The sequence below is a fragment of the Danio rerio genome, chromosome 14, assembly GCF_049306965.1.
Source record: "Danio rerio strain Tuebingen ecotype United States chromosome 14, GRCz12tu, whole genome shotgun sequence".
NCBI classification, from domain to species: Eukaryota; Metazoa; Chordata; class Actinopteri; order Cypriniformes; family Danionidae; genus Danio; species Danio rerio.
The window spans coordinates 10,323,619-10,348,504 of record NC_133189.1 but is presented as its reverse complement, the minus strand read 5'-3'; the positions used below and the strand labels follow the sequence as shown (position 1 = coordinate 10,348,504).

Genomic DNA, 24,886 nt, shown 5'->3' with positions numbered 1-24,886 from the left:
ACATAAAATACAGTTCATATTACAGTTAAATACTGTGTAATTTACAAAAAATAATAACAGTGCAGCGTGATACTGCTCCTAGTTAAACTCTGTGGACCCGGTACCGGGTCGGTGATGTCATTGACTTTCGCTTTAAGGTTTAAAGGGCTAGCATTACACCAGACCCCCTTAAGTGGTTTCATTTGAAAGTGCAGAATCAATATTATTTTGCACATATGCATCACTTTGCTTTTTATTCTACTGTACAAAAGTTATTTACACTTAAATACACAGTATTTTGGATACCCGAGCTGGGCTTTGAACATTGGTTAATTTTTGTATATTTTTCATATGGTTCATATATGACACATGTGCAAGTTATAGCTCAAATGAAAGCTCCTGCCGGTGCTCATACGGTTTTAGCATTCTTTTTACTGAATTTTATTCACATATCAAACACCTGTCGAATGAATTGTGGTGTTTCCATGGCGCAGAAGTGAAAACAATACATTTATGATCAATAAGCAGCCCCAGATAGCACAGACAGCTGTCATCTCTTACCTTATGCTGTGCGCTTCAGGGCCATTTCTCCTCTGTGTTTGAGGTGATGTGCATAAGTAATCCTTTAATATGTCCGATGTGGTCCAAACATAGTAATTATGTTTGATCAAACACAAGAATAGTGAAATATGAAAACAATGATTGATCCCTGTGGCTTGTACAGCACCTCTCATCAGTTGGAATACAATAACTTTTGCATAGATTATGGTATAGACATTTTTCTTTTTCCCTATGATCACAGACATGTGCAGGAACCACCAAAATTAATTACAGCAAACTAGACCACACAGAACCTAAAAGGTACACTTTTATTTAAAAAAAAAAAAATTATAAAGTTTATAAAAAAAAAATACAAAAAGCGCCTATTTTTTTAGGTGTTTATTATAACACAGACAACATATACAGATACTTTAAAAACATTCAATAGTGTTTTATGAAAATTCAAAGGGTTTCCTTTAAAATGCTACCACATTTTTGCATTTACACCTCTGCATGTGGATTTGGGAAGCTTTAAAATGTGCTCATGCATCATTTGTAGAAATTCACATTATTTTTTCATACATCCTACTTTGATTAAATGTATATAAAAATTTGCCCCTAAGAGGCTCTGGTTTGTCAGCTAACATAGTGTGCTGTGATTCGCAGATCAGCTCCGCATAACCAGGAATCGTCTCTGTTATAACATTATAGCACCTCTGACCATGCCCCTCAGCTGCGCAGGGTGTATGTGGGTAACCTGAAGGGTTTATGACATCATTAACCCGGATGTATTTTTTTGTAGTCCCCAAGCTTAGTTCGCTGTAGGCTTCGCTAAGCTAACTCTGTAAAAGCCAATCTCTCCCTTTGCATTGAACTATGAGCGTATTATATTCAGAGATGTTGTTTATATTCACACAGCTACATTACACATCAACTAAAGTTTAAAATGTGATATCGTAGTGAACCACACCCTTAAGTAGTATTTAGAAGAGATACTGTTACGCGAACTACATTTTAAGCAAGTAATGCTACTTTTAATTGAGTATGATAGTTCACTTTCTACCACTGCAAACATACACACACAAATAAAAATATAAATTCCTGTCTACTTGCTACCAAATCGTCAAATAAACCTGCAAGTAAATAATACAAAAAAAAAAAAATGTTGGCTGCTTAGTGGAAAGTTTTTTTCTTTTGTCACTTTGGATAAAAATATCTCCTCTGCCTTAAGAAAAAAAATGGTGCAAACATAACCTCTAGTGTGGACCTAACATTCCCAATTTACAAAACTTTCCAATGGCTGGTGCAACACTTGGCGGGGTCTCTAGATACTCTTCCTCCCGGATATGATTTGAGATATCATTTATGTCAGCACAAACACAGGGTTAAGGACAAAGCTGCACACATGCCCTCAAGTGACTGAGTGCAAGAAACCCAGAAATTTCAGGCCATCTTTTATATCTGTTTCGCTTACATCGAACTGCTTTCACATCGTGGCTCAAATGTAATCACCACTGTGTTGTAGTGGTACTTTCATTCTCAAAGCCATAAATATCATGGGATTTAACAAAGAGTAAAAAGACTGGGATTGTTTCAAATTAGCAAAATGTTCCACAGACATCGCTTGAACTAAATGCTTTTTTTCTTGCATAACAGAACAGTGGTGATCTAAATATGAAGACAAAATGTACTGTGAAGAAAGTAAATGAAAATTAGAGAAGATAAAAGTAAAACACACTTATGTTTTCAGAAAAATCATTATTAAGTCGACTTTATTGGTCCTTTATACAATAAAACAATCAAAAGTTGCTTCGAAATATGCAAGAAAAGGTTACACTTTATTTTATGGTGTCCCTGTTACATTGTAACAATGCAATAATTACTGAGTATTAAATGACATCTACTTACTGTGTTGGGTTAGGTTCGGTTCAACCATCAATTAAATTACAAAATATATACATAGACTAACCGGTCACTTTATTAGGTACACCTGTTCAACTACTTCTTAACACAAATTTCTAATCAGCCAGTCACATGGCAGTGACTCAATGCATTTAGGCATGTAGACATGGTCAAGACGATCTGCTGCAGTTAAAACTGAGCGTCGGAATGGGGAAAAAAAGGGATTTAAGTGACTTTGAACGTGGCATGGTTGCTGGTGCCAGACTGGCTGGTCTGAGGTTTTTAGAAACTGCTGATCTTCACACAACCATCTCTAAGGTTTACAGAGAATGGCCCCAAAAAAAAAAAAAAAAAAAAAAGAAAATATTTAGTGAGCGGCAGTTCTGTGGGCACAAATGCCTTGTTGATGCCAGAGGTCAGAGGAGAATGGCCAGATTGGTTCGAGAAAGGTAAAGACATTAACAAAAAAACACTTGTTACAACCCACAAAGCACAACACATCCAACCTTGAAGTAGATGAGCTACAGCAGCAAAAGACCATACCGGGTGCCACTCCTGTCAGCAAAGAACAGGAAACTGAGGCTACAATTCGCATAGGCTCACCAAAATTGAACAATACAATATTGGAAAAACGTTTACTGGTCTGATGAGTCTCGATTGCTGCTGCGACATTCAGATGGGAGGGTCAGAATTTGGCATCAACAACATTAAAGCATGGATCCATCCTGCCTTGTATCAACGGTTTAGGCTGGTGGTGGTGGTGTAATGGTGTTGGGGATATTTTCTTGGCACACTTTGGGCCCATTATTACCAATAGAGCATTGTGTCAACACCACAGACTGCCTGCGTATTGTTACTGACCATGTCCATCTCTTTATGACCACAGTGTTCCCATCTTGTGATGGCTACTTCCAGCAGGATAACACACCATGTCATAAAGTGTGAATCATCTCACACTGATTTCTTGAACATGACAATGAGTTCACTGCACTCAAATGGCCTCCACAGTCACCAGTTCTCAATCTAATAGAGCACCTTTGGGATGTGGTGTACAGGGAGATTCACATTATGGATGTGCAGCCAACAAATCTGCAGCAACTGTGTGATGCTATAATGTCAGTATATATATACACTGAGTTACCTTAACTTTTTGGGTTTTACAGTGCACTGTAAAACCCAAAAAGTTAAGGTAATTCAAACTGTTTGAGGAAACCGATTGCAACAAACCATTTAAGTTCAAATACTAATCCTAATGAGTACTTTAAGCACCGAATTTGAGCACAGTAAAACCCAATAAATGAAGAACGATTGCTTTTTTTGTGAGTACTGTGAACTTGCTCCGTTTAAGTTCAAGCAATGAGGTATTAAAGGAACTCATTACCTTCAACACTGAGTTCAAAACTCTTTTCAAATGAGTAGAATTAACTTTCAGGAAATTTTGAGTTAACTACACTCATTTCATTTGATAAAGTTGACTGTTGGGTTTTACATTGTACTTTTTGAGTAAAAAAAATAAAAAATCCAAAAGCATCTGTTGTAGACTTTGACCCTGACACACATGTTAAAAACAAACATAGAACATAGTAAAAGATTTGGCTGCTTGTCAGATTGGCTTGAAGGGTTTTTGTTTGCAGTGCTGCACACAACACAATCTTTGATTCATCTGTGTATCAAATACACTGCTTATTCAAGACATCCAAAGCAGACAGAAATATCTTTCCCTCATAAACATGCTTAAATAATATTTATAAACGCAGAATTGGAGCCTGAATGTAACGTGTTATACATAGCTCAGATGAAATTGACCCTTATAGGCGTTTTATGTAGAAGAAATCATCGGCGGTTTCTTCAGTGGTGAATAAAATTAATGCTCAGCCTAGCGACGTACATTCAACAAGCCTCAGATACACTGGATACTATTACTGGAGCAAACTGGATAAGTATTCATCATTAAAACATTGTGGCCAAACGCAGCCTCGTTTCATTTGCATTTCCTACCATTTTCCATCTCTAAAAAGCTGTAATTGCAGGCAGAGGAAGCTCTTCACTGCCTGTGCCGTTAATGCTGTTGAAAGCCCTGAAGGGTTTTTAGACATTATTTGCATATAATCAGCATATGTGAGAATAGTGGATCAGTGCGGTAAATAAAGTAGTATTATTCAGCAGAGTTTACTGAATCAGCTGGTCTTTGCAGCGCGTGGAAACTATAGTTTTCTATTAAATAAGCATCCGGTTAATTAAAAGAAACCGTTCACATTTCCACACTGTTGATGTAATGCAATCTGAGCTGATATTTAAAGGTTTTAGGAGCATAAAACTTAAAAGGACAGTTCAAACAGTGAAACGTTCTCAGTATTTACTCACCCTCAAGTGGTTTTAAACCATTTTATTTATTCCGTTGAACACAAAAGACGATACTTGTAAACCAAAGAAAGTTGCAAACCAGTGACTTTCATAATCGGAAAAACAAATACTATGAAAATCAGTGGTTACAGGTTTCCAGCTCTCTTAAAAATATCTTCTTTTGTGTTCAACTGAAGAATGAAGTACACCCAGGTTTGGAACAAATGAAGGGAAAGTAAATGACAGAATTTTCTTTTTGGGGTCAAACTTACTCTTTAAAGGTAAAGAAAAAGAAGTCCTATTTTTCTACTCATGTTAGGATTATGTGCTACATCTTACACAGAGCTCTAAATCTAAGCGCGGTTTTGATGCAAGGACAACACATGAGTGGACGTGGGTGGAAGTGTTGGCTTTATCTGTGGGCAGACACGCGGAAACTGGAGGTGTAGAAAGAAGAGGTCAGTTTAATGAAACAGCGTGAAATGCCTTTTTTGAGGGAAATTAGGCCAATGCTCCTTTGGTGTCTTAGAATAATGAAGTGTGAGGCACTGCTTTTTTATTTAAAGGTTTCATCACCTTATATAGTTATTTATTTCACACATATATGTGTATTATTTTTATTTCAAGGCATTTCTAAACATAATAGTTTTAATGACCAATTTGTAATAGCTAATTTTGTTTATTTATCTTTGCCGTGATGACAGTACATAATACTTTACTAGATGCTTTTCAATATACTAGTTTTCATCTTAAAGTGACATTTAAAGGCTTAACTAAAATAATAAGGTTAATTAAACCAGTTAGGGTAATTAGGCAAGTCATTATATAACGATGATTTGTTCTGTAGACAATTGAAAACAAAAATTGCTTCAGCGGGCTAATATTATTGACCTCAAAATGATTTTTTTTTTTTTTTAATATATATCAATATTAAATAATAGTACATTTATTCTTGCTAAAAATAAACCAAATAAGACTTTCTCCAGAAGAAAAAAATGATAAAATTACTTTCTCTGTTAAACATCATTTGGGAAAATATTTAAAAACGAAATTTACAAGAGGGCTTATAATTTTGACTTTAATCAAGGATTTATCAGTTATATATATAGGTAAACTGCAAAAAAAAAAAAAAAAAAAAAAAAAAGGACTTAAACATGCAGTTGACTGCATTTTCTAGGTAAACTGAATGCTAAAGGGCTGTATGCTGTTTGACATTTTATTGTATTTTTGTGGTAACTTACTGACAGCACTGTTAGCAGAAAGTTATCACAACTGCCTCTACAGTAACTTACCTGTAAATGTGTTTTACAGTACCAGTGCCATACCACAATTTAATTTTTATAATAAACTAGCCTTACCACAACTTCTTTTTATGCCCTTTAGCAAATTTTTATTTTACAGTATGACAATTTTTACAGTACTTTTACTGTAATTCATTTACATTTTACACTAGCAGGATAAATCCTTAATTTTTAGTATTACTAATGAATTTAATAACCTCCAAACAAGTGGCGAGACCATATCTAACAGTATTTTTATCGTTCACTGTTATATACAGTTTTAATGGTTTACAGAATTTTGTTGAGGTTTTTTATTTTTTTTAATTTTTTTTTTTTGGTTGTTTACATTAAGACCTTTTATTTACAAAACAAAAAGATTCTTTCCTTAAAATTGAACAGGTACAATCTGGTACTATTTATTAGACAACGGGCACTTTGAATCCATGCAAGAGAACCAATCAGGAACGTTTCAGAGGGCAAGATTAGTGATATTAAAGGTAGGGTGATTTCAGAGAGCACTTTTAAAGGTGCTGTATATAAGCTTTTGACTCTTCTAGCATAAAAATAGAATGGCTCTTCTAGCATAAAAATACCATCATATGTTTGCAGATATTTAAGAAACATGCTGTGAACTTTTACACATTTAACACTTTAACCAATTCAGTCATTCAGAAAGGCTCACAAAGCATATGACCAAAATGCGACCTGCGGTGGACAGTAGCAGCCCTGAAATGAGCCACAGATTCAGAGTTCCACATGAGGTGGTTATTAATTAGCAAAAATATATAAATATTATGAATGTAAAGATTAGGTGAGCAGGTTACATTGTAGCCTCATGTCCTAACAACACGATGCATGATGGGATTTGTAGTGATAAGCAATTTGGCTGTTAACGCCTGACGAAACATGACAAAAATGTATATACAGCCACAGAAGCACAGAATATGCACTTACTTTTGAAATGATGAGTTTTATAATCTAACTAATACATAAATCTCTTTAACATTATTATGTAGATGCTGAATACTGGTATGTGTTGGTTTTGAGTCACAGCGCTGTTTATAAACGATCTCTTTTATTTTCAAGATCTGAGGTGAACTGAGGTTCTGCTGCTTTTAGTAGTATGGCAATCAATGTCATGTGAAATGGCATTCAAACTCACATTATTAGCATTTAACACTGAATAAAGCACATGAGGTGGACCTGGGGTGATCATTAGCCCCTTTCACACAGTGATACCAGTAAAGATCTGGAAAATTTCCGGAACGACTTTACCGGTAAATTAAAAAAAATGGTGTTCACACAGGCGAGGACCAAAATACTGATAAATTCTGACATCATTCACCACAAATTAGCTTTAAATGGCTGCGCTTGTAATTGTAAAGATTTCACTACATTACAAACTCTGTGGATGATCAGTTTTGTGAACAGCTTCGATGCAAACATATGGAGGATCACTTTCACATGTCGAGATGTTCATAATATGTGTGTGCTGGCGTTCACGGCTGTTTCACGGACAAACGCAGAGCTTGAAGGTAAACAATCCAGGAGCTTGAAGGTAAACAAACAGCGGCTTATCATAAGCATCTTATCGATGATTATTTACACAGTTGGCATTAAGAACTTATAAACTTGATCTGACTAACTTCTAGCAGCTAAATGCATCTGGGAAAATATTCAAAGGCTTTTATTCTCATAAACCGCGCGTACGTGAATGCGTCTGACTGTTCGGATTGGTTAAAGCAGACGTCTCACGTCAGCACGTTCTAGACATGCACGCACTCTTTCCGTCAATCTTCCTTCTGCATTCACACAGCGCTGCATTCCGGCAAATTACCGGTAATGTTACAACTTCTCTTTCCGGAAAATAGCCAGAACGAATTTACCGGTATTTTCAAAAAGGACTTGTTCACACATACAACCTTTCCCGAAAATTGCGGTAATTTTCCGGAAAGGTCTGTATGTGTGAAAAGGGCTATTGTCAGTTTTCTGTTGTTCAGCTGCGAGAAGCTGTTTTAAAATATAAATTTGAGGTGATGATTACAACAGAAACTTCTTCTAGTAAGAAAAATATTCCTTCTATCACATGCTATTGGTATTATTTAGAACACGATTTAAATCAGCCTTTAGGCTTGATAGTCAGGCTCGCTCCTGTTGGTTCTCAATCTGGCAACCTGTGCTTGCGTTTGTTTAGATCCAGGAATGCAATACCTAGTTCAACCTCTGGGTGTCAAACTTACATACTGCTTTTTTAGGAATACCAATAATTCAATTAAAAAGTGAGTAAAATAATTTTTTCAGTGTTTAATAAACTAAACAATTTTTGTTTTTGTCTTTTCTTGCAATTTTTAGTCTTAAAATGTCGCAAATTAAATATAGAAAAAGCCCTTAATGTCAGATAGTTTAGTTGCTGTGGTCTTAATTACAACAAATGTTAGCATGTTATTTCAACTATGTGATCTCTAGTAAGTACAGGTTTACAGTGGCAGATTTTTATCTACATTTTCTGCAACTATGGGATTACCAACCATATTCATATACATACAATTAACATCTTCAATGGACAAAATATTGAGTATTTCTTTTTATATTAAATAAGTGAACACTTTTTATATATACATTTCTGTCTATAAATGGAACTTTCTATATGTCAGCACTTTGCTGCAAAGCTATTTTAATACAAATATGTAAAATATGTATTTAAATATAACAAAACTGTTTGTGTTTCTTGGGAATTTTTGCTTCAGTTCATGTTTTGTAAAATCATTTTAAAATTCATTATAATTCTGAGCAAAATTGGTCCTGTTCCAAATTTCCACTAAGAGGATATCACTCCAATTTCACATTATGCATAAACTTTGAAGCTCGATAACTCAAAAGTTATCAGAATGCTTGCAGAACTTTAGAATTAAAAGGTTGTGAATTGTAAATTATTAAGCAAATATTATATTATTAAGTCATTTTTAATTTCAAAATGGTCCACATGTCCACCAAATTCTATTTCGCTAATTTTCCTTTTCTCATGGTATGTGTTTGTCTGGGGAGGATGTTGGCAGGCTTCTAAACAGCGTCTTACAGACAGCACAGGATGGCGTGGGCACATTTACTTTCACCCAGTAAAAGTTATTTTTCTATGTGGGTGAGATTATGAGTCTGTGAGAGTTTCTTATTGAACAACTTTGACCTTTGATTGCTTTTAAAGTGTCTTGGCCTGATTTGACCCCAGCAATGCATTAGTTCTTCCAAAGAAACACTTCTTATTTGTCAACTTCATTTGAAACACAGGTTAAAAAAATGTTCATCTGTCTGTTATGTGAAAGAGCTCTGTTTGTCTGTCTGTTTTTATGTCTCGTATATTATGCATACAATAAAAAGAATATTGCTGCCTTCAATTATTTAGTTGAATCAAATGAACTTTTCAAGTCAACTCAACTTACATTGTAAAGACTGCAGGGTTCCACATAATTCATTCATATTGTCAAACAGAATCAATTAAGTTAACATATAGCCCAGCAGTCACAGGATGTCAACATGATGGCAGATTGATATTGTGTCGTGGGATTTTGGGTGGAAATGAAACTCTGTGTCCAATGTGTCAGTGTCCAACGTCGGACAGATGTTGCAATTTGATCACTTTTCAACGCAAACTTAAAATAACCAAATATAAATATCTAATGATGTTTTAGCATGGCATTGTGTGGATGTTACCACTTTGATGCCTATCAGACTATCAGATTGATTTTGTTTGCCATACCTGATGAACAAATGTCCGTATTTGATGTCAATATGACGTTGCTGTTGGCTCGGCGTTGGATTTTGGTTACGTAGCAGCCGAACCTAAAAACAACGAAATATGTCGTTATTGGACGTCAAAATAACGTATATTAAATTTTGGTCACCCAACATCACAACCTAAATCTAACCTAATATAAATGTCTTATGATGTTGTGTGCCTGCTGAAAACAAATATAAGTGGATTAAACATAAAACAATTAAGTTGTCTTCAAAATTTAAAGAATTGTGTTGTTTCAGCTCATTTTAAATAAGCTGTTTGAACAAGCAGTGTTTTTGAGTTTACATCAATCAAACTGACTAAAAATATTAACATTTTGTATAACTTAAAAAAAATCTGAAACCTGATTAACAAATTAAAATAAGTTGAAGTAACATAAAAACATTTGTTGTCATGACTTTCATGACTTCATGATTTTTTTTTTTCATTGTAGAGGTTAAATTTAGAGAACAGCCGATTATGGTTCAAGGTCACTTATATGCTTATTCCTATTTGTAGTTAATCTATAACAGGAGTAAAAGTGCACAGTATTGAAGCACTGAAGCACAGTATTTTAAAAAAGTTATTTAAAAAAAAGAGTAATTGTAAATCACCTGTAATTGCCTTAATTATATGAGAACCCCTATTTAACTGTCAGTCCGACTTTGTAAAATGGTGAGCACTATAGTGACTGAAACCCTCAGGCAGCAGGTTGTTCATGTGAAACCCAAAGAGATGTAAATTTCAGCCATAGCAACAGTGTTAACAACTTTTTTTGTAAATTGCACAGTATTTAACTTCAACAAGAAAGGTATTTTACTGTAGGACAGTTATGCGGTTACTGTATGATACTGCATTTTAAAGTTGCATTGTGAAAATTACTGTATATTTTACAGTAAAGCAGTGTTGGGCAGTAGCGTCGCTACAACTAGTGGCGCTACTAGCTTAACTACGTTTCTCAGATTAAATGAATTCATATGATGGTAAGAATGACGATTTCTTCTTCTTCCTGTTTTTACGGTGTTCGACAACAAAGTTTTTGGTGCATTACTGCCACCTCTGGTTGCCGTCGTCGCCAACCGAATCTTGCATGACAAAGATGACTGAGGGACTGTGGTTGAAAAATACTTTAGTATATATACATACATATATGTGTGTGTGTATATATATATATATATATATATATATATATATATATATATATATATATATATATATATATATATACACACACACACACACACACACACACACACACACACTATAATGCTTATTTCAAAATATTATCCTTTACTATAAACTACTATAGTATTTTAAATGTGTAACACCTGGTTTTATTGGATATTTTAGCTGTTATATACTAGAATTTGTTTCTGTTTGGTACAGCATATTATTTACAGTAAATAACTGAACTGAACTATTATGCCTCATATGTTTCATCGACAGTTTTATTGACCACTAAGATATTATTGACTTGGATTTAAGTTGCTTCGATTTAAAAATGAAAATTGTAAACATAGCTTAGATGTAGCTAAGCTACTTTGCCATGTAGCTTTTAGCTTAGCTTGCTACATTTCCCGGAAGGTAGTGTAGTTTAACTACATTTTAAGTAAAGCAGCTTAATAGCATACAATTCGCTATATACATTGATAGCCTGAAAAATGGTGCTACAGATATAAGTACAGTAGTTTTGTTGTAATTGATTTACTGTAAATTACTGGCGAACTGCTGCCAGTAGTTACCTTAGATTCTGTTGGAAATTGTAAACAGTGAAATTACTTAGTCTTTATTTTTATTTATTTGTTTTTTAATATTGCAATTTTTAGAGTCTCTGATCAGAGTAAGAATGAATGCATTGATGTTTAAGAGAGTTTGTGATCATTAGCAGTAAGGCTTCACTAACATATACTTAGGATCATTCCACTGCACAAAGAAACATCCAAAGGACGTCTATTGCACGTCATTTTTGAATGAACAATTTTGGTCCCCTGAAGGTGCAGACCGTGGCGCCAGATGATGTCTTATTTAGATGTCTACCGAACGTCCATAGGACTTTCGTTTTGGGTCTAATTGAAGGCCAAATGTGAATATTGTGGACTAATTTTAGTCTAATTTTAGTCTTATAAAAGTCAAACAAATTTTAGACATCATTTTACACTGCTTATATGCTCTGTGCATAACTGTAGTCCCATTTCAGAAGGTGGCATACTGTTTAAAATCATTTGATTATCTCAGCAGCAGGACTGAATTGGAAGCGCATGACACCTTTGTATGCTTTTTCATTTATCATCTGCTTCTGAAACAATCAAACGATCTTAAACAGTATGCCACCTTCTGAAATGGGACTACAGCCACAGTAAACAGGTCCTTCCTGCTGAAAATATGAAACTACAGTTAAACACAGGCATTTTCTAATAAAAATAACAACTCAACCAAGTTGTGTGAACAGGGAACTATGATCTAAAGTTAGTCTAAAGTCATAATGATGGCAATTAAATTTCTTAAAGTTCAATGGGAAACATTTTCATGGTCAAACTGAGGAGGTTCTAAACCCAAAGTGTGCCAAGTATTCAGAGAGAGGAGTAAATGTTAAGGTTTGAGTAATGTTTTCTGCTGCAGGAATTTGGCCTCTTCTATAGCTACTTTACATGGCAAAAATGCAAATGTTGATCAAAACACACCAAGTGGACGTCAGCCAACTGAAATGAGAGTGTACACTGTGCTTGCATTAAATCTGGGACACACCAAGTAGACGGTTGCCTATTAGGCGGCATCAGGCTGTCTGTTAACATCTGTTAGGCTAGTTTGTTTGGTGTGTTCCACATGTCGGTTCTCATTGGATTCACAGCGGAGGGAGTTTGCCCAATTCAGCATGTAGAAAGTGAGAGTGCTCTGATTGGCTGTTTAGCTACAAATCAGAGTGCGATAACTAATTTTTAAATGATAAAATTTGCCCAGCAAATATGCAACATTATAAGATGTTAATATTAGGTTAGATTAAGGTTGTGATGTCAGGTGACAAAACTTCAATATCTAGCCAGCGTCTAAGGACAATGTTATTTTGACGTCCAATAACGATGTTAAATGATGTTGATATTTGGTTGATTTTAGGTTGTGTTGGAAAGTGACCATAATCTGTCGAGCCAACATCTTTTTCAATTTATTTGTCAGGTATGGCAACCAAAATCCAATGTCTGAGAGACATGGTAGTAACGTCCATACAACGTCAAGCTGTAACATCATTAGACGCTGATATTTAATTGATTTTAGGTTGGACATTAGACAGTAGGTTGGGTTCTGACGTCAACTCAGTTTGCATTTCTAACGAAAATGGAAAGTCCCCACCAGTGTTGGGGAGGTTACTTTGGAAATGTAATAGAATACAGATCACAAATTACTAAGTAGTGTACCTTTTCAATTACTTTATCAAAGTAAAGAAACTGATTATATCTGATTACTTTTTGATTAATTTTAAGTTTCTAATGGATATTTTCAGCTAAATCATTTTCAAGCATTTATACTAAGCAGGTGTGACCTTACAGTGGCTCTGTTTACTGTTAGAATTTCAAAATCTTTCATCACTTGAATTAAGATTATATTAATTTCATTTTAAAGTACAGCCACCACAAAACCAGACCTTATAGCAAAAAAGTGTTTACTGTTGTTACAAAATCAAAATTTTGCATATTGTATAATTATTTACAACTCTTCATTAATAAATTACACTACATAATGTAGTATCATCAGTAACTATCATGAACTAATAGTAATTACCATAGTATACTTTATATATATATATACCTCCTCTCCCTCAGTCATCTTCAGATCAAGAAAGTTTAGGCCCGTGCACACCGAGACGTTTTTTGCTCGACGTTTAACACCTCGCGACTAAATAACGGGCGTCAATGTGATCGTGCACACCAACGCGCAAAACGGCAGGCGCAAAAGTGCCATTTTGAAAAAAAAATGACTCATGTTTTTTTGTTTTGACGCGCCACGTCAAAATCTTCTCCACCAATCAGATCGCCACTTTCGTTCACGTGCACGGAGCTGCTGAAGTTACAGTAAACAGCACTTGGAGGCGCTCAAGCGCTAAACTGTCAATGCAAGCGCAAACTGAAGAAGATGCCCAGAGGTGATATGAACGTGGAGCTGCAGCTTGAACCATCCATGCTTGTTCGAGTAACCAGTAACTTTAACAACAAACGTGTGAACTTCCTTTCCTCCTCTTCTTCTGTTTTATAAGCGGGTGTCAGAAGCTTAATGTTGTTAAGCGCTATCTAACGTCAAAAGAGTGATTTTGCATACTCTTCAGCTTGACACCAGTGAAAAGCGATTGGGTTTAAATGCGGGAAAACGTCTCGTAAAACGCTGACGATTAACGCAAATGAAAAGCGTCCCGGTGTGTAGGAGCCTTTTCTCGTGTTAGCCTAATTGGCTGGCGACGTCACTGGAGCGAGAGGTGGCAGTAATGCACCATAAAGTTTGTTGTCAAGCACTGTAAAACAGGAAGAAGAGGAAATCGTCATTCTCGCCATCATATGGATTTACTTTCATCGGCTAGACACTGGCTTCACAGCTCTGTGAATGTCAGTCCTGTCACTTAATGATCCGTGATCGGTAAATGTAGATTGTGTGGACGCTACTGCGCTACTTGCTAAAAATAATAGCTACGCTACTGAAAAGCTATTTTGATATATAAAAATGCCACACTACTGAGAAATGTAGTTAAGCTAGTAGCGTCACTACTTGTAACGATGCTACTGCCAAACTCTGTTAATGTGATAAAATTGCTTTGGCCAGAGGAGTCTGTTGGTACCCTGAATTTCACAAATCAATAATTTTGTGAGTCGATATATATATTTCGATATGAAAGGGGTTGTTTTTATTTCTGTACACTCACGATAACAACAAAAAAAAAAGGCTAAAGAAAGGCTAGGTTACACACCTGCAGATGCTTCCTCGGATTCGACATTGAAGCCTTTGATGTCAAAAGTATTGTAACAGCTGCAAAACTATTTTTGCACTGAACTGTTTTTTGTGTGCCCAGGGTGAAATTATTTTAAAATTTCCAGCAATGAAATGCATTTTTAGGACAACGCAGTGGCGCAGTAGGTAGTGCTGTCACCTCATAGCAAGAAGGTTGCTGGTTCGAGCTTCTGCTGTGTCAAATGGCGTTTCTGTGTGAAGTTAGCATGTTCTCACTGCGTTCGCGTGGGTTTCCTCCGGGTGTTCCAGTTTCCCCCACAGTCCAAAGACATGCGGTACAGGTGAATTGGGGAGGCTTAAATTGTCCGTAGTGTATGAGTGTGAATGAGATTGTATGGATGTTACCCAGAGATAGGTTGCGGCTGAAAGGGCAACCAATGCGTAAAAAGGGGCTGGATAAGTTGGCGGTTCATTCCCCTGTGGCGACGCCGGATTAATAAAGGGACTAAGCTGAAAAGAAAATGAATGAATGAAATGCATTTTCTTGTTACTTTTCTTTTTCTTCTTTCTTCCTTTTCTTCTTCATCTTTTTCCTTTTTCTTCTTTTTTGTTAAAATTCTTTTTGCTCCTTTTTTTCTTTTTCATCACTTCTTTTTTCAGTTCTTTTACTTTTTTCTTCTTTTTCTTGTTATTTTTCATTTTCTTCTTTTTCGTTCATTTTCTTTTTTCTTTGCTTTTTGCCTTTTCTTGTCCTTTTCTATTTTTTTCCTTTTTCTTCTTTTAATCCTTTTTTTCCTTCTTGGATAAGTTGGCGGTTCATTCCGCTGTGACAACCCCGGATTAATAAGGGGACTAAGCCGAAAAGAAAATGAATGAATGAAATGCATTTTTATCACTCGCCATGGTGACAGCTCTCTGAATGGTTGTAGTAGCCTAATGCTTTCAGCGGCAAAGAGGATTAACGTAATTGGTAGACTTGGTGCGCCGTAATCAAACCGGAAAACCAATCAAAAGCATCAGAATATAGCAGCACTTTAATAAGTGGCCTTAATTAAATTACTTAACAGTGTTACATGTAACTAGTTACTCCCCAACACTGGTCTCCACGATGTAGTAGTACAACAAAAAGTACAACATACTTAACCACTTATAATTTGGTTATTAAACTAGTTTGCTTGTGAAAATAAGCCAGATAATTCACAGTGTTCGCAAATATTTCAAAATAGTAGCCAGCTTCATTGGGTTTCATCTTGATTTGTATCATTTGCTTAGTTCTGTCACTTCAGTTTTGTTCTCGTGCTCCGATTCATAGTTGAACGGCCAATCAGAGAGCTCTCTTACAGACGGCTGATGGCAGTTCTACTTGCTGAACTGGACACCCTGACATGGGGTAACGTGTGGAACATATCAATCAAACTAGCCTGACAGACATTCACAAACAGCCCGACACTTTCCAGTGGCCAATCGTCCACTTGGTGTGTCCAGGACTTGACAATCTATAGTCGGTGAACTATGGAAGTGACTAAAGAACCGATTATCAGGATCACACCAGAGCAGTGTGAGAGACTAGTGATATCCTGTGGCAGCAGATGTGCTAAAGTCAGTCAATGCAAGGGCCTGTACACTTCAAACGCATTCTTGACTATTGTAACCTCAGAAAGGTTTGTTTTCATCTGTATTCACTAGCTACATTTGTGTCCATCTATTTCTATGTGCATTTTAGACAATGATGCAAGATGCGCATCAATTTTTCAAAATGCGCATAAAAAACGTAATCGCAAAACTGAGTATAAACTGTCGGATAAACCTACAGTTTGTATTCGATAAGAAAAGATGCACATAAACTTTGATAGAAAAACTTTTACCAAACAAATTACAGTATGTGATTTAAAAAATGTTATGTGAGTTTGTTATAAGAGATTGTGTGATGATAAAAATGTGTGTAAATGGACAAACCAGCAGGCTGAGCACACTGTAAAACATCTGAAATGATGTTTTGGTCATTCCAAAGCGTCTTAACCATCTCAGTATTAGTGTTATTATTAATCACGTCCAGAACTGTCTAGAGTCTCTGTGCTCCATGTCTCATGTCTTTAAGTGCCACTACGCGTTTATTAACTTTGACTTGTTGGATGGAAACGCTGCGGAATTCGCACGTCTTTTATGTGATATTCCAGTTTTAATTAAAAACTAAAAAGTTAATTTGCATTTTTGTATGGAAACATAACTTTTTTTCTTCTTTTTCTTGTTAATTTTCTTTTCTTCTTTCTTTTTTCTTCCTTTTCTTCTTTTTTTCTTTTATCTTCTTTTTCTTGTTGATTTTCTTCTTCTTCTTCTTCTTTTTCTCCTTTTTCTTTTTTCTCATTTTTTGTTTATTTTCTTTTTTCTCCTTTTTTTCTTTTTCTTTATCATCTTTTTCTTTTTTCTTCTTTTTCTTGTTATTTTTCATTTTCTTCTTTCTTGTTCTTTTTCTTTTTGCTTTTTTTGTTCTTTCTAGTTCTTTTTCATTTTCATTTTCTTCTTTTTCTTGTTCTTTTCTTTGTTCTTTTTCTGTTTCTTTTTTTACTTCTTTTATCTTTTTCTTCTTTTTTCTTCTTTTCTTGTTCTGTTTTCTTTTTCTTCTTTTTTTCTAGTTGTTTTTGTTCTTTTTCTTTTAGTTCTTTTTTTGTTCTTTTTCTTTTTTTCTTTTTCATTTTCACTTTCTTTCTTCTTTTTCTAATTTATTGGTTGTTTTTCTTCTTGGTCGTGTTCTTTTTCTTTATAGTTTTTCTTTTTCTTTTTCTATGTTTTCCTTTTTCAATTTTTTCATGTTTTTTTCATCTTTTTCTTTTTTCTTCTTTTTCCTTTTTTATGTTTTTGTCTTCTTTTTCTTTTTCAGTTTCTTCTTTAAATTTTTTTTGTTCTTTTTCTAATTTATTTCTTCATTTTATTTATGTTCTTTTTCAGTTTTTTCTTTTCCAATATTTTCTTGGTCTTTTTTTTCTAGTTCTTATTCTTTTTCTTCCATTTTCTTCTTTTTCTTTTATTGTTTTCCTCGTTTTCTTTTTCTTCTTTTTCTTTTTTTCTTCTTTTTCTTTTTCTGTTTTTTTCTTATTTTTCTGTTTCTTCTTTTTCGTTTTCTTCTTTTAAATTTTCTTCATTTTCTTGTCCTTTTCTTTTTTTCATTTTTTCTTTTCTGCTTTTTTTCTTTTTTTTCCTAATCTTTTTCTTCTAGTTCTTGTTCATTTTCTTCCTATTTTTTTCTTTTTCTTGTTGTAGTATTTTTTCCCTTTTCTTTTTCTTTTTTTTCTTCCTTCATCATTTTCTTTTGTCTTTTTATCTTTTATTATTTTTTCTTCTTTTTCTTCTTCTATTTTGTGTCTGGGTATTGTCACAACTAAAATTGCTTTAAATATTAATCATTATTTCTGTTCATAAATTGATCTCTAATTTGCACTCCACTGTACAGTATACATTTGCTCTATATTATGCTGATTAATATCTACCCATTGTGTTTTGTTTTTTAACAGGTATGCGTCTCATCTTAGACTGCAAGGCTTTTTTCGGCTACAGCGGTGATTCCAAACCGATCATCTACTGGATGAAGGGGGATAAGTTTGTAGAGGAGCTGGAAGGACACATAAGAGAGAGTGAAGTCAGGTAATGTTTTCTAGGCTTTATATCTGTTACTTCTTGAATTAAGAGCAATACACTATAAATAGGTAGAACATGCATGACTTCACAGTGCTGAAAGTGAAGAACAGACTGTGATTATATAATAGCACACTGACAACCTACAGGAAAACAGGTGTGACAGCAAACATGAAGATTACTGGGGACACAGAGACCTCTAGTGGACAAGTGTGCAAAAACAGGTTATTTATATAGAACACAACAGAAATAACTTTTGAAGATTTCATTAGCAAAAATAGATTTCTTTAATTTTTCTTTAGAATATTTCAAGTTTTTGCAACTACTAAAAAGCTCTAGTTAATTTCCATAAATCATCTGTTTTGCAATTTATGACATAACATGGTGTCTAAAAAGACTAAATTTGAGTCATGCTTTTGCAAATTAACAGTTGTGTAAACTCTGTGTGTTTTAAATATTCGCTGTGTATTCTCTTGTATAAACTGTGTATTCTGGAATAGAATAGAATAGAATAGAATAGAATAGAATAGAATAGAATAGAATAGAATAGAATAGAATAGAATAGAATAGAATAGAATAGAATAGAATAGAATTATTGATTGGGGTGGTGGACTTTTTGTACAGCAATACAGAATATATGGGACAGAGTGTTCATATGAGTATTTATAAATTATTGTTTGCAATGCAGTAAAGTATGCCATGACAAATCAATAAACAGTAATAATATGCATTAGGGTGCAGTGCAGTGCATACCTGAGATGTAGTGAGCACAGGTTATAGAAGGATGGTGGTATGTTGGTGGTTAGTTTCTTTATTTATTTATGGGATATAAAATATCTATCTATATAATAAATATCTATCTAAAATATCAGTTTATACATTCATTCATTCATTTTCTTGTCGGCTTAGTCCCTTTATTAATCTGGGGTCACCACAGCCAAATTAACTGCCATCTTATCCAGCACATTAATACACGGCGGATGCTCTTCCAGCCGCAACCCATCTCTGGGAAACATCCACAAACACTCATTCACACACACTCATACACTACGAACAATTTAGCCTACCCAATTCACCTGTACCGCATGTCTTTGGACTATGGGGGAAACCGGAGCACCCAGAGGAAACCTACGCGAATGCAGGGAGAACATGCAAACTCCACACAGAAACACCAAATGAGCCGAAGATCGACCCAGCGACCTTTTTGCTGTGAAGCAACAGTATTACCTACTGTGCCACTGCTTCGCCTAATATCAATTTATGTGGTATAAAATACTACACAATTACAAATAATTTAAAAAAACATCTGTCAGTTTCAGATGTTGTTCTTGATTTGTATATTGCATGTTCAGTTTATGTATGCATGAGTATTAAATATACATAAAAGCAATGACAGATTACATTTATGTGCATAATGTTTTTTTTTGTTTTATTTTTTTTACATGATTTTATTTTATTTTAATTGATTTTATTTATTTTTTTATTTTTTGGTTTTAGTTTATTTTATTTTGTTTTATTTAAATTTTATTTCTTTATTTTTTAAAATTTATTCTTTTTTTATTTTATTTTGTTTTATTTATGGTTTATTTTATGGACATTTTGGCATGAAATAAACTGATCTTTTACTTACTGTTATAATTTTACAGTGTATATTATTATTATTATAACATTTTTATACATATGGCTTCACATAAGGGAAAACCTGTTCTTTAATACATAATAATCATTTGTTTCCTTACAACATTTTTTTTTTAATTTAACACTAAAAGCGGTACTTGAGGTTTACTTTGTGAAGTAATGACATATGTCCACAAAACTATAAATAAATTACAAATGTTACTTATCGCAATACTCTAAATACAGTTTCCTACATTTAGACAAATTATTCAAAAACAACAGCTAGTTGTGTTTCATCAGGAGAAATAAATACATTCAAAATGTACACTCACTGACAATTTTGTTAGGTACACCTGTCCAACTGCTCATTAACTCAAATCAAATCTAATCAGCCAATCACATGGCAGCAACTCAATGCATTAAGGCATGTAGACATAGTCAAGACGATCTGCTGCGGTTCAAATTGAGCATCAGAATGAGGAAGAAAGGGAATTTAAGGTTTACAGAAAATGGTCCAAAAAAGAGAAAATATCCAGCAAGTGGCAGTTTTGTGGGCGGAATGTTGATGCCAGATTTCAGAGGATAATGGTCAGACTTGCTCAATCTGATAAAAAGGCAAATAACCACTCGATACAAGGTATACAGAAGAGCATCTCTGAACACACAACACATTAAACCTTGAGACAGATGGACTACAGCAGCAGAAGACCACACCGGGTGCCACTCCAGTCAGCTAAGAACAGGAAACTAAGGCTACAATTCGCACAGGCTCATCAAAATTGGACCATAGAAGATTGGAAAAACGTCTGGTCTGATGAGTCTCGATTTCTGCTGCAACATTTGGATGGTAGGGTCAGAATTTGGCTTCAACAACATGAAAGCATTGATTCATCCTGCCTTGTATCAATGGTTGAGGCTGGTGGTGGTGTAATGGTGTGGGAGATATTGTCTTGGCACACCTTGGGCCCATTGAGCATCGTGGTTCTAATTGAGCATTGTGACAACGCCACAGCCTACCTGAGTGTTGTTGCTGACCATGTTCATCCTTTTATGACCACAGTGTACCCATCTTCTGATGGCTACTTTCAGTAAGATAATGCACAGTTTGATAATGCGCCATTTGATAAAGTGCCAATCATCTCAGGGTGCTTTCACACCTGTGAATCGATTCAGTTGTTCCGAAACAGAGATTAAAGTTGTTACATTGTTGCTCTTTGCTCTTGGAGCGGTTCGCTTTCACACTGCAAAGTTTCTAATCGGACCAAAAGAGCTAAAACAAGTCACGTGCGAGTAAACTCTCCTCACATTGGTCAGAGTGTCAGGGTTTACTTTGCAGCGTCCCGCTCAGCTGTCAGGAGGTGGTGGTTTGGTGGTGATTGACAGGGTGCGCGCGCGTGACGTGTCTGAGGAGAGATGCGGTGGGGAGGGGTGAGAAGGGTGCGCGACGATGCCTATTTGAGGACTGGGAGAGAGACGCGAGATTACCGGGAGATCATCACTTGTTTGCGGGCATCCGGAGACTCGCGAAACTTCCCGCCCTACTCATAATTCTCTCTTCATGTAGCCGTAAGCTTATTACATATCCATAAAACACTGTAATATAACCGCACTCGGATCGGATCGCTTTCTCACTGCAATCGAACCGCTCCAGGGTTCGTTTCAATCGAACCGAGACCACCTCACTCAAGCGATCTCGGAGCGATTACTTTGGCGCGGAACAGAGCGCGATTGCCCTGTTCACATATGCCAATCGAACGGCGCTAACTGGGCAAACGAGATACGTTCCGAAACAAAATTGTAGGTGTGAAAGCACCCTCAGACTGGTTTCTTGAACATGACAATTGAACATGTACATACAAGTTCACTGTACTCAAATGGCCTCCATAGTCACCAGAACTCAATTCAATAGAGCACCTTTGGGATGTGGTGGAACGGGGGATTCGCATCATGAATATGCAGCTGACAAACCTGCAGCAACTGCGTGATGCTGTCATGTCAATATGGACCAAAATCTCTGAGGAATATTTCCAGTACTTTGTTTAATCTATGCCACGAATAATAAAAGCAGTTCTGAATGCAAAAGCATAAGGTGTACCCAACAAAGTGGTAAAGTACCTAAAACATTTTATGTAGTTACATTACAAAACACAAGATGTTTGAATGAAGAGCTATAGTTCCACAAATTGTGTTTAATCAATATAAAAATGTAACTATATATGTAATGAATTTATGAGGGTTGCACTCCTTAAGAGAAAATTATATAGAGACAATGGGAGAAACACTAATCACTACAATGATGAGTTGAAATGTTACAGCTTTTACCAAAAAACCTTCCAAAAAATTTTAACATTTAGTTAAAACATATACTACCTAAATAATCTTTGTATTTTATACATTCAGCATTTAATTTACCTTTGAAATTTTAACTTAGATTTTATTGTATATTTATTTTTACGGTATAGGTGGAAATATGAGTGTGAGTACTGTGTTAGACTAATTGTTAACCCAGCACACTTCTCCGCCTTCAATCCACAGCACCTTCTGACCTTACAGAGGACGAGCTGCTGTGAGAATGATTGGATGGAAGCGTTTTTGTCAAGTGACCTCCCAGCTGTTGGGAGGAAGCTGCTTTTGAGTTTTTGTTGCATGAACTGGATGGACCTTAAAGTCATGTTAATAATGCATGTTAGTTGTAGAGCAATGACACAGAAAAAAGCAGTTTCAAAGATCAATGTGGCTTTGTTGACAATTTTATGTGTTTTCAATGCTGTCAAAGCTGCCATACGATGCACTGATGCATGATGTTTATGTCCGAGTTTCTGTTGTTTTCTGAGGATGTCAATTTGGATCCTTTGCTATGTGTTTCTGATCGAGAGATTTATGTTGTCATTTTATAGTGTTGCTGATGCTGCATACTTTTTTTTTCTCCTCACCTCTGTGAAAATAACATCTGGAACACCCCTCCAGAGCAAATCGATCAACCCTGACGTAAAGGTGTCATAGAGTGCATTGATTCAATATGTAAAACCATTCTCTGATATCTAAATAGTAGGTATGTGGCTTAAGAAACGGTTTTGTATGCTCATTCATAACCAAAGGAATTACCCCTAGAATGAAATGCTCGGTTTTGACCATATTTGGATGGATAATTAATGATGTCTGATAATGTTCTGCAGCTAGTGTCAGTGTCTGATACTTAAACACACATACAGTGTAATGATGGGGTTGACAACCTGGGTTAGGATCCAAATGTAGCTTTAATAGACAGTTAAGCAGGCAAGGTTTGATACAGGAGCAGACAGTTTCAGGTAAAGGGGCGGGGTAGCCAGGAAAACAAACATAAACAATAAATACAAAGGATAAAAATATGGCAATGCTGGGAAAACGCTTATAAAATTCACTAAAGGGAAACAAGACTCAGCAATGTGCTAGCGTGACTGGAGAGTTTATATAGTGTGTGTAATCAGTAATCAGAAGGTGAACTGAAACTCTGGTGTGTGACTGCAGGCCTTGATTGGAAACGTAGTTCAGGTGAATGAAAGGGAGGGTTGTCCAGCTATCCACAATGGCAACAATGCAATTCATAAACTCAAAATATTCATTAATTTATTTTTTGTCGGCTTAGTCCCTTTATTAATCCAGGGTCGCCACAGTGGAATGAACCGCCAACTCATCCAGCACGTTTTTATTCAAAACACAATTCATAAATATGCAAATCCAACTCATAAATTCAAAACACAATTCAAAAACTGTAAACACATTTTATAAATAAGAAAGTCTAATTCATAAATTCAAAACACAATTCAAAAACTCTAAACACATTTCATAAATAGGCAAATCCAATTCTTAAATTCATAACACAAATCATAAACATGCAAATTTAATTCATATATTCAAAACACAATTCATAAATATGCTAATCCAATTCATATATTCATAACACAATTCGTAAATTTAAAACACAGTTCATAAATATGTAAATACACTTCATAAATTCAAAACACAATTCAGAAATATGCTAATCATTAATTCATTCATTTTCTTTACGGCTTAGTCCCTTCATTAATCCAGGGTCGCCACAGCGGAATGAACCGCCTACTTATAGTAAATACAAAATACAGTATAATTCATAAAAGTGCAGATTCAATTCGTAAATTCAAAACACAGTTTTTAAATTCAAAACACAATTCATAAACATGCAAATCCAATTCATAAATTCAAAACATCATTTGTAAACTCAAAATACAAGCCATAAATAGGCAAATCCAGTTCGTCAGTTCAAAACACAATTCGTAAATTCAAAACACAATTCATAAACATGCAAATCCAACTCATAAATTCAAAACACAGTTTGTAAATTCAAAACACAGTTCCTAAATATGCAAATCCAATTCATAAAATCATGACACAATTTGTAAGTTAAAAACACAATTCATAAATATGCAAATCCAATTTGTAAATTTAAAAAACAATATATAAATCTAAAGCACAATTCATAAACAAGCCAATCAAACTCATAAATTCAAAACACAATTCATAAATTTGCAAATCGAATTCTTAAATTCAAATCACATTTCATAAATTCAAAACACATTTCATAAATATGCAAATCGAATTCATAAATTCAAAACACAATTCATAAATTTGCAAATCCAACTCATAAATTCAAAACACTATTCGTAAATTTAAACACAATTCTTAAATAAGCAAATCTGTTTCATAAATTCAAACCACAATTAATAAATATGCAAATCCAATTCATAAATTCAAAACACTATTTGTAAATTTAAACACAATTCGTAAATAAGCAAATCTAATTCATCAATTCAAAACACAATTCATAAATATGCAAATCCAACTCATAAATTCAAAACACAATTCAAAATCTGTAAAC

The 24,886-nt window shown here is 34.8% G+C and overlaps 1 protein-coding gene across 2 annotated transcripts in view; it reads left to right on the top strand.

Annotated features, from left to right (window-relative positions):
- Nucleotides 1-24,886, top strand: part of il1rapl2 (interleukin 1 receptor accessory protein-like 2) — a 593,182-nt gene that overhangs the window by 521,544 nt on the left and 46,752 nt on the right. For both annotated transcript variants that reach the window (XM_068213146.2, NM_001142584.1), the window contains 1 exon segment: nt 18,255-18,384. In XM_068213146.2, coding sequence (XP_068069247.2) covers nt 18,255-18,384 — 130 coding nt within the window.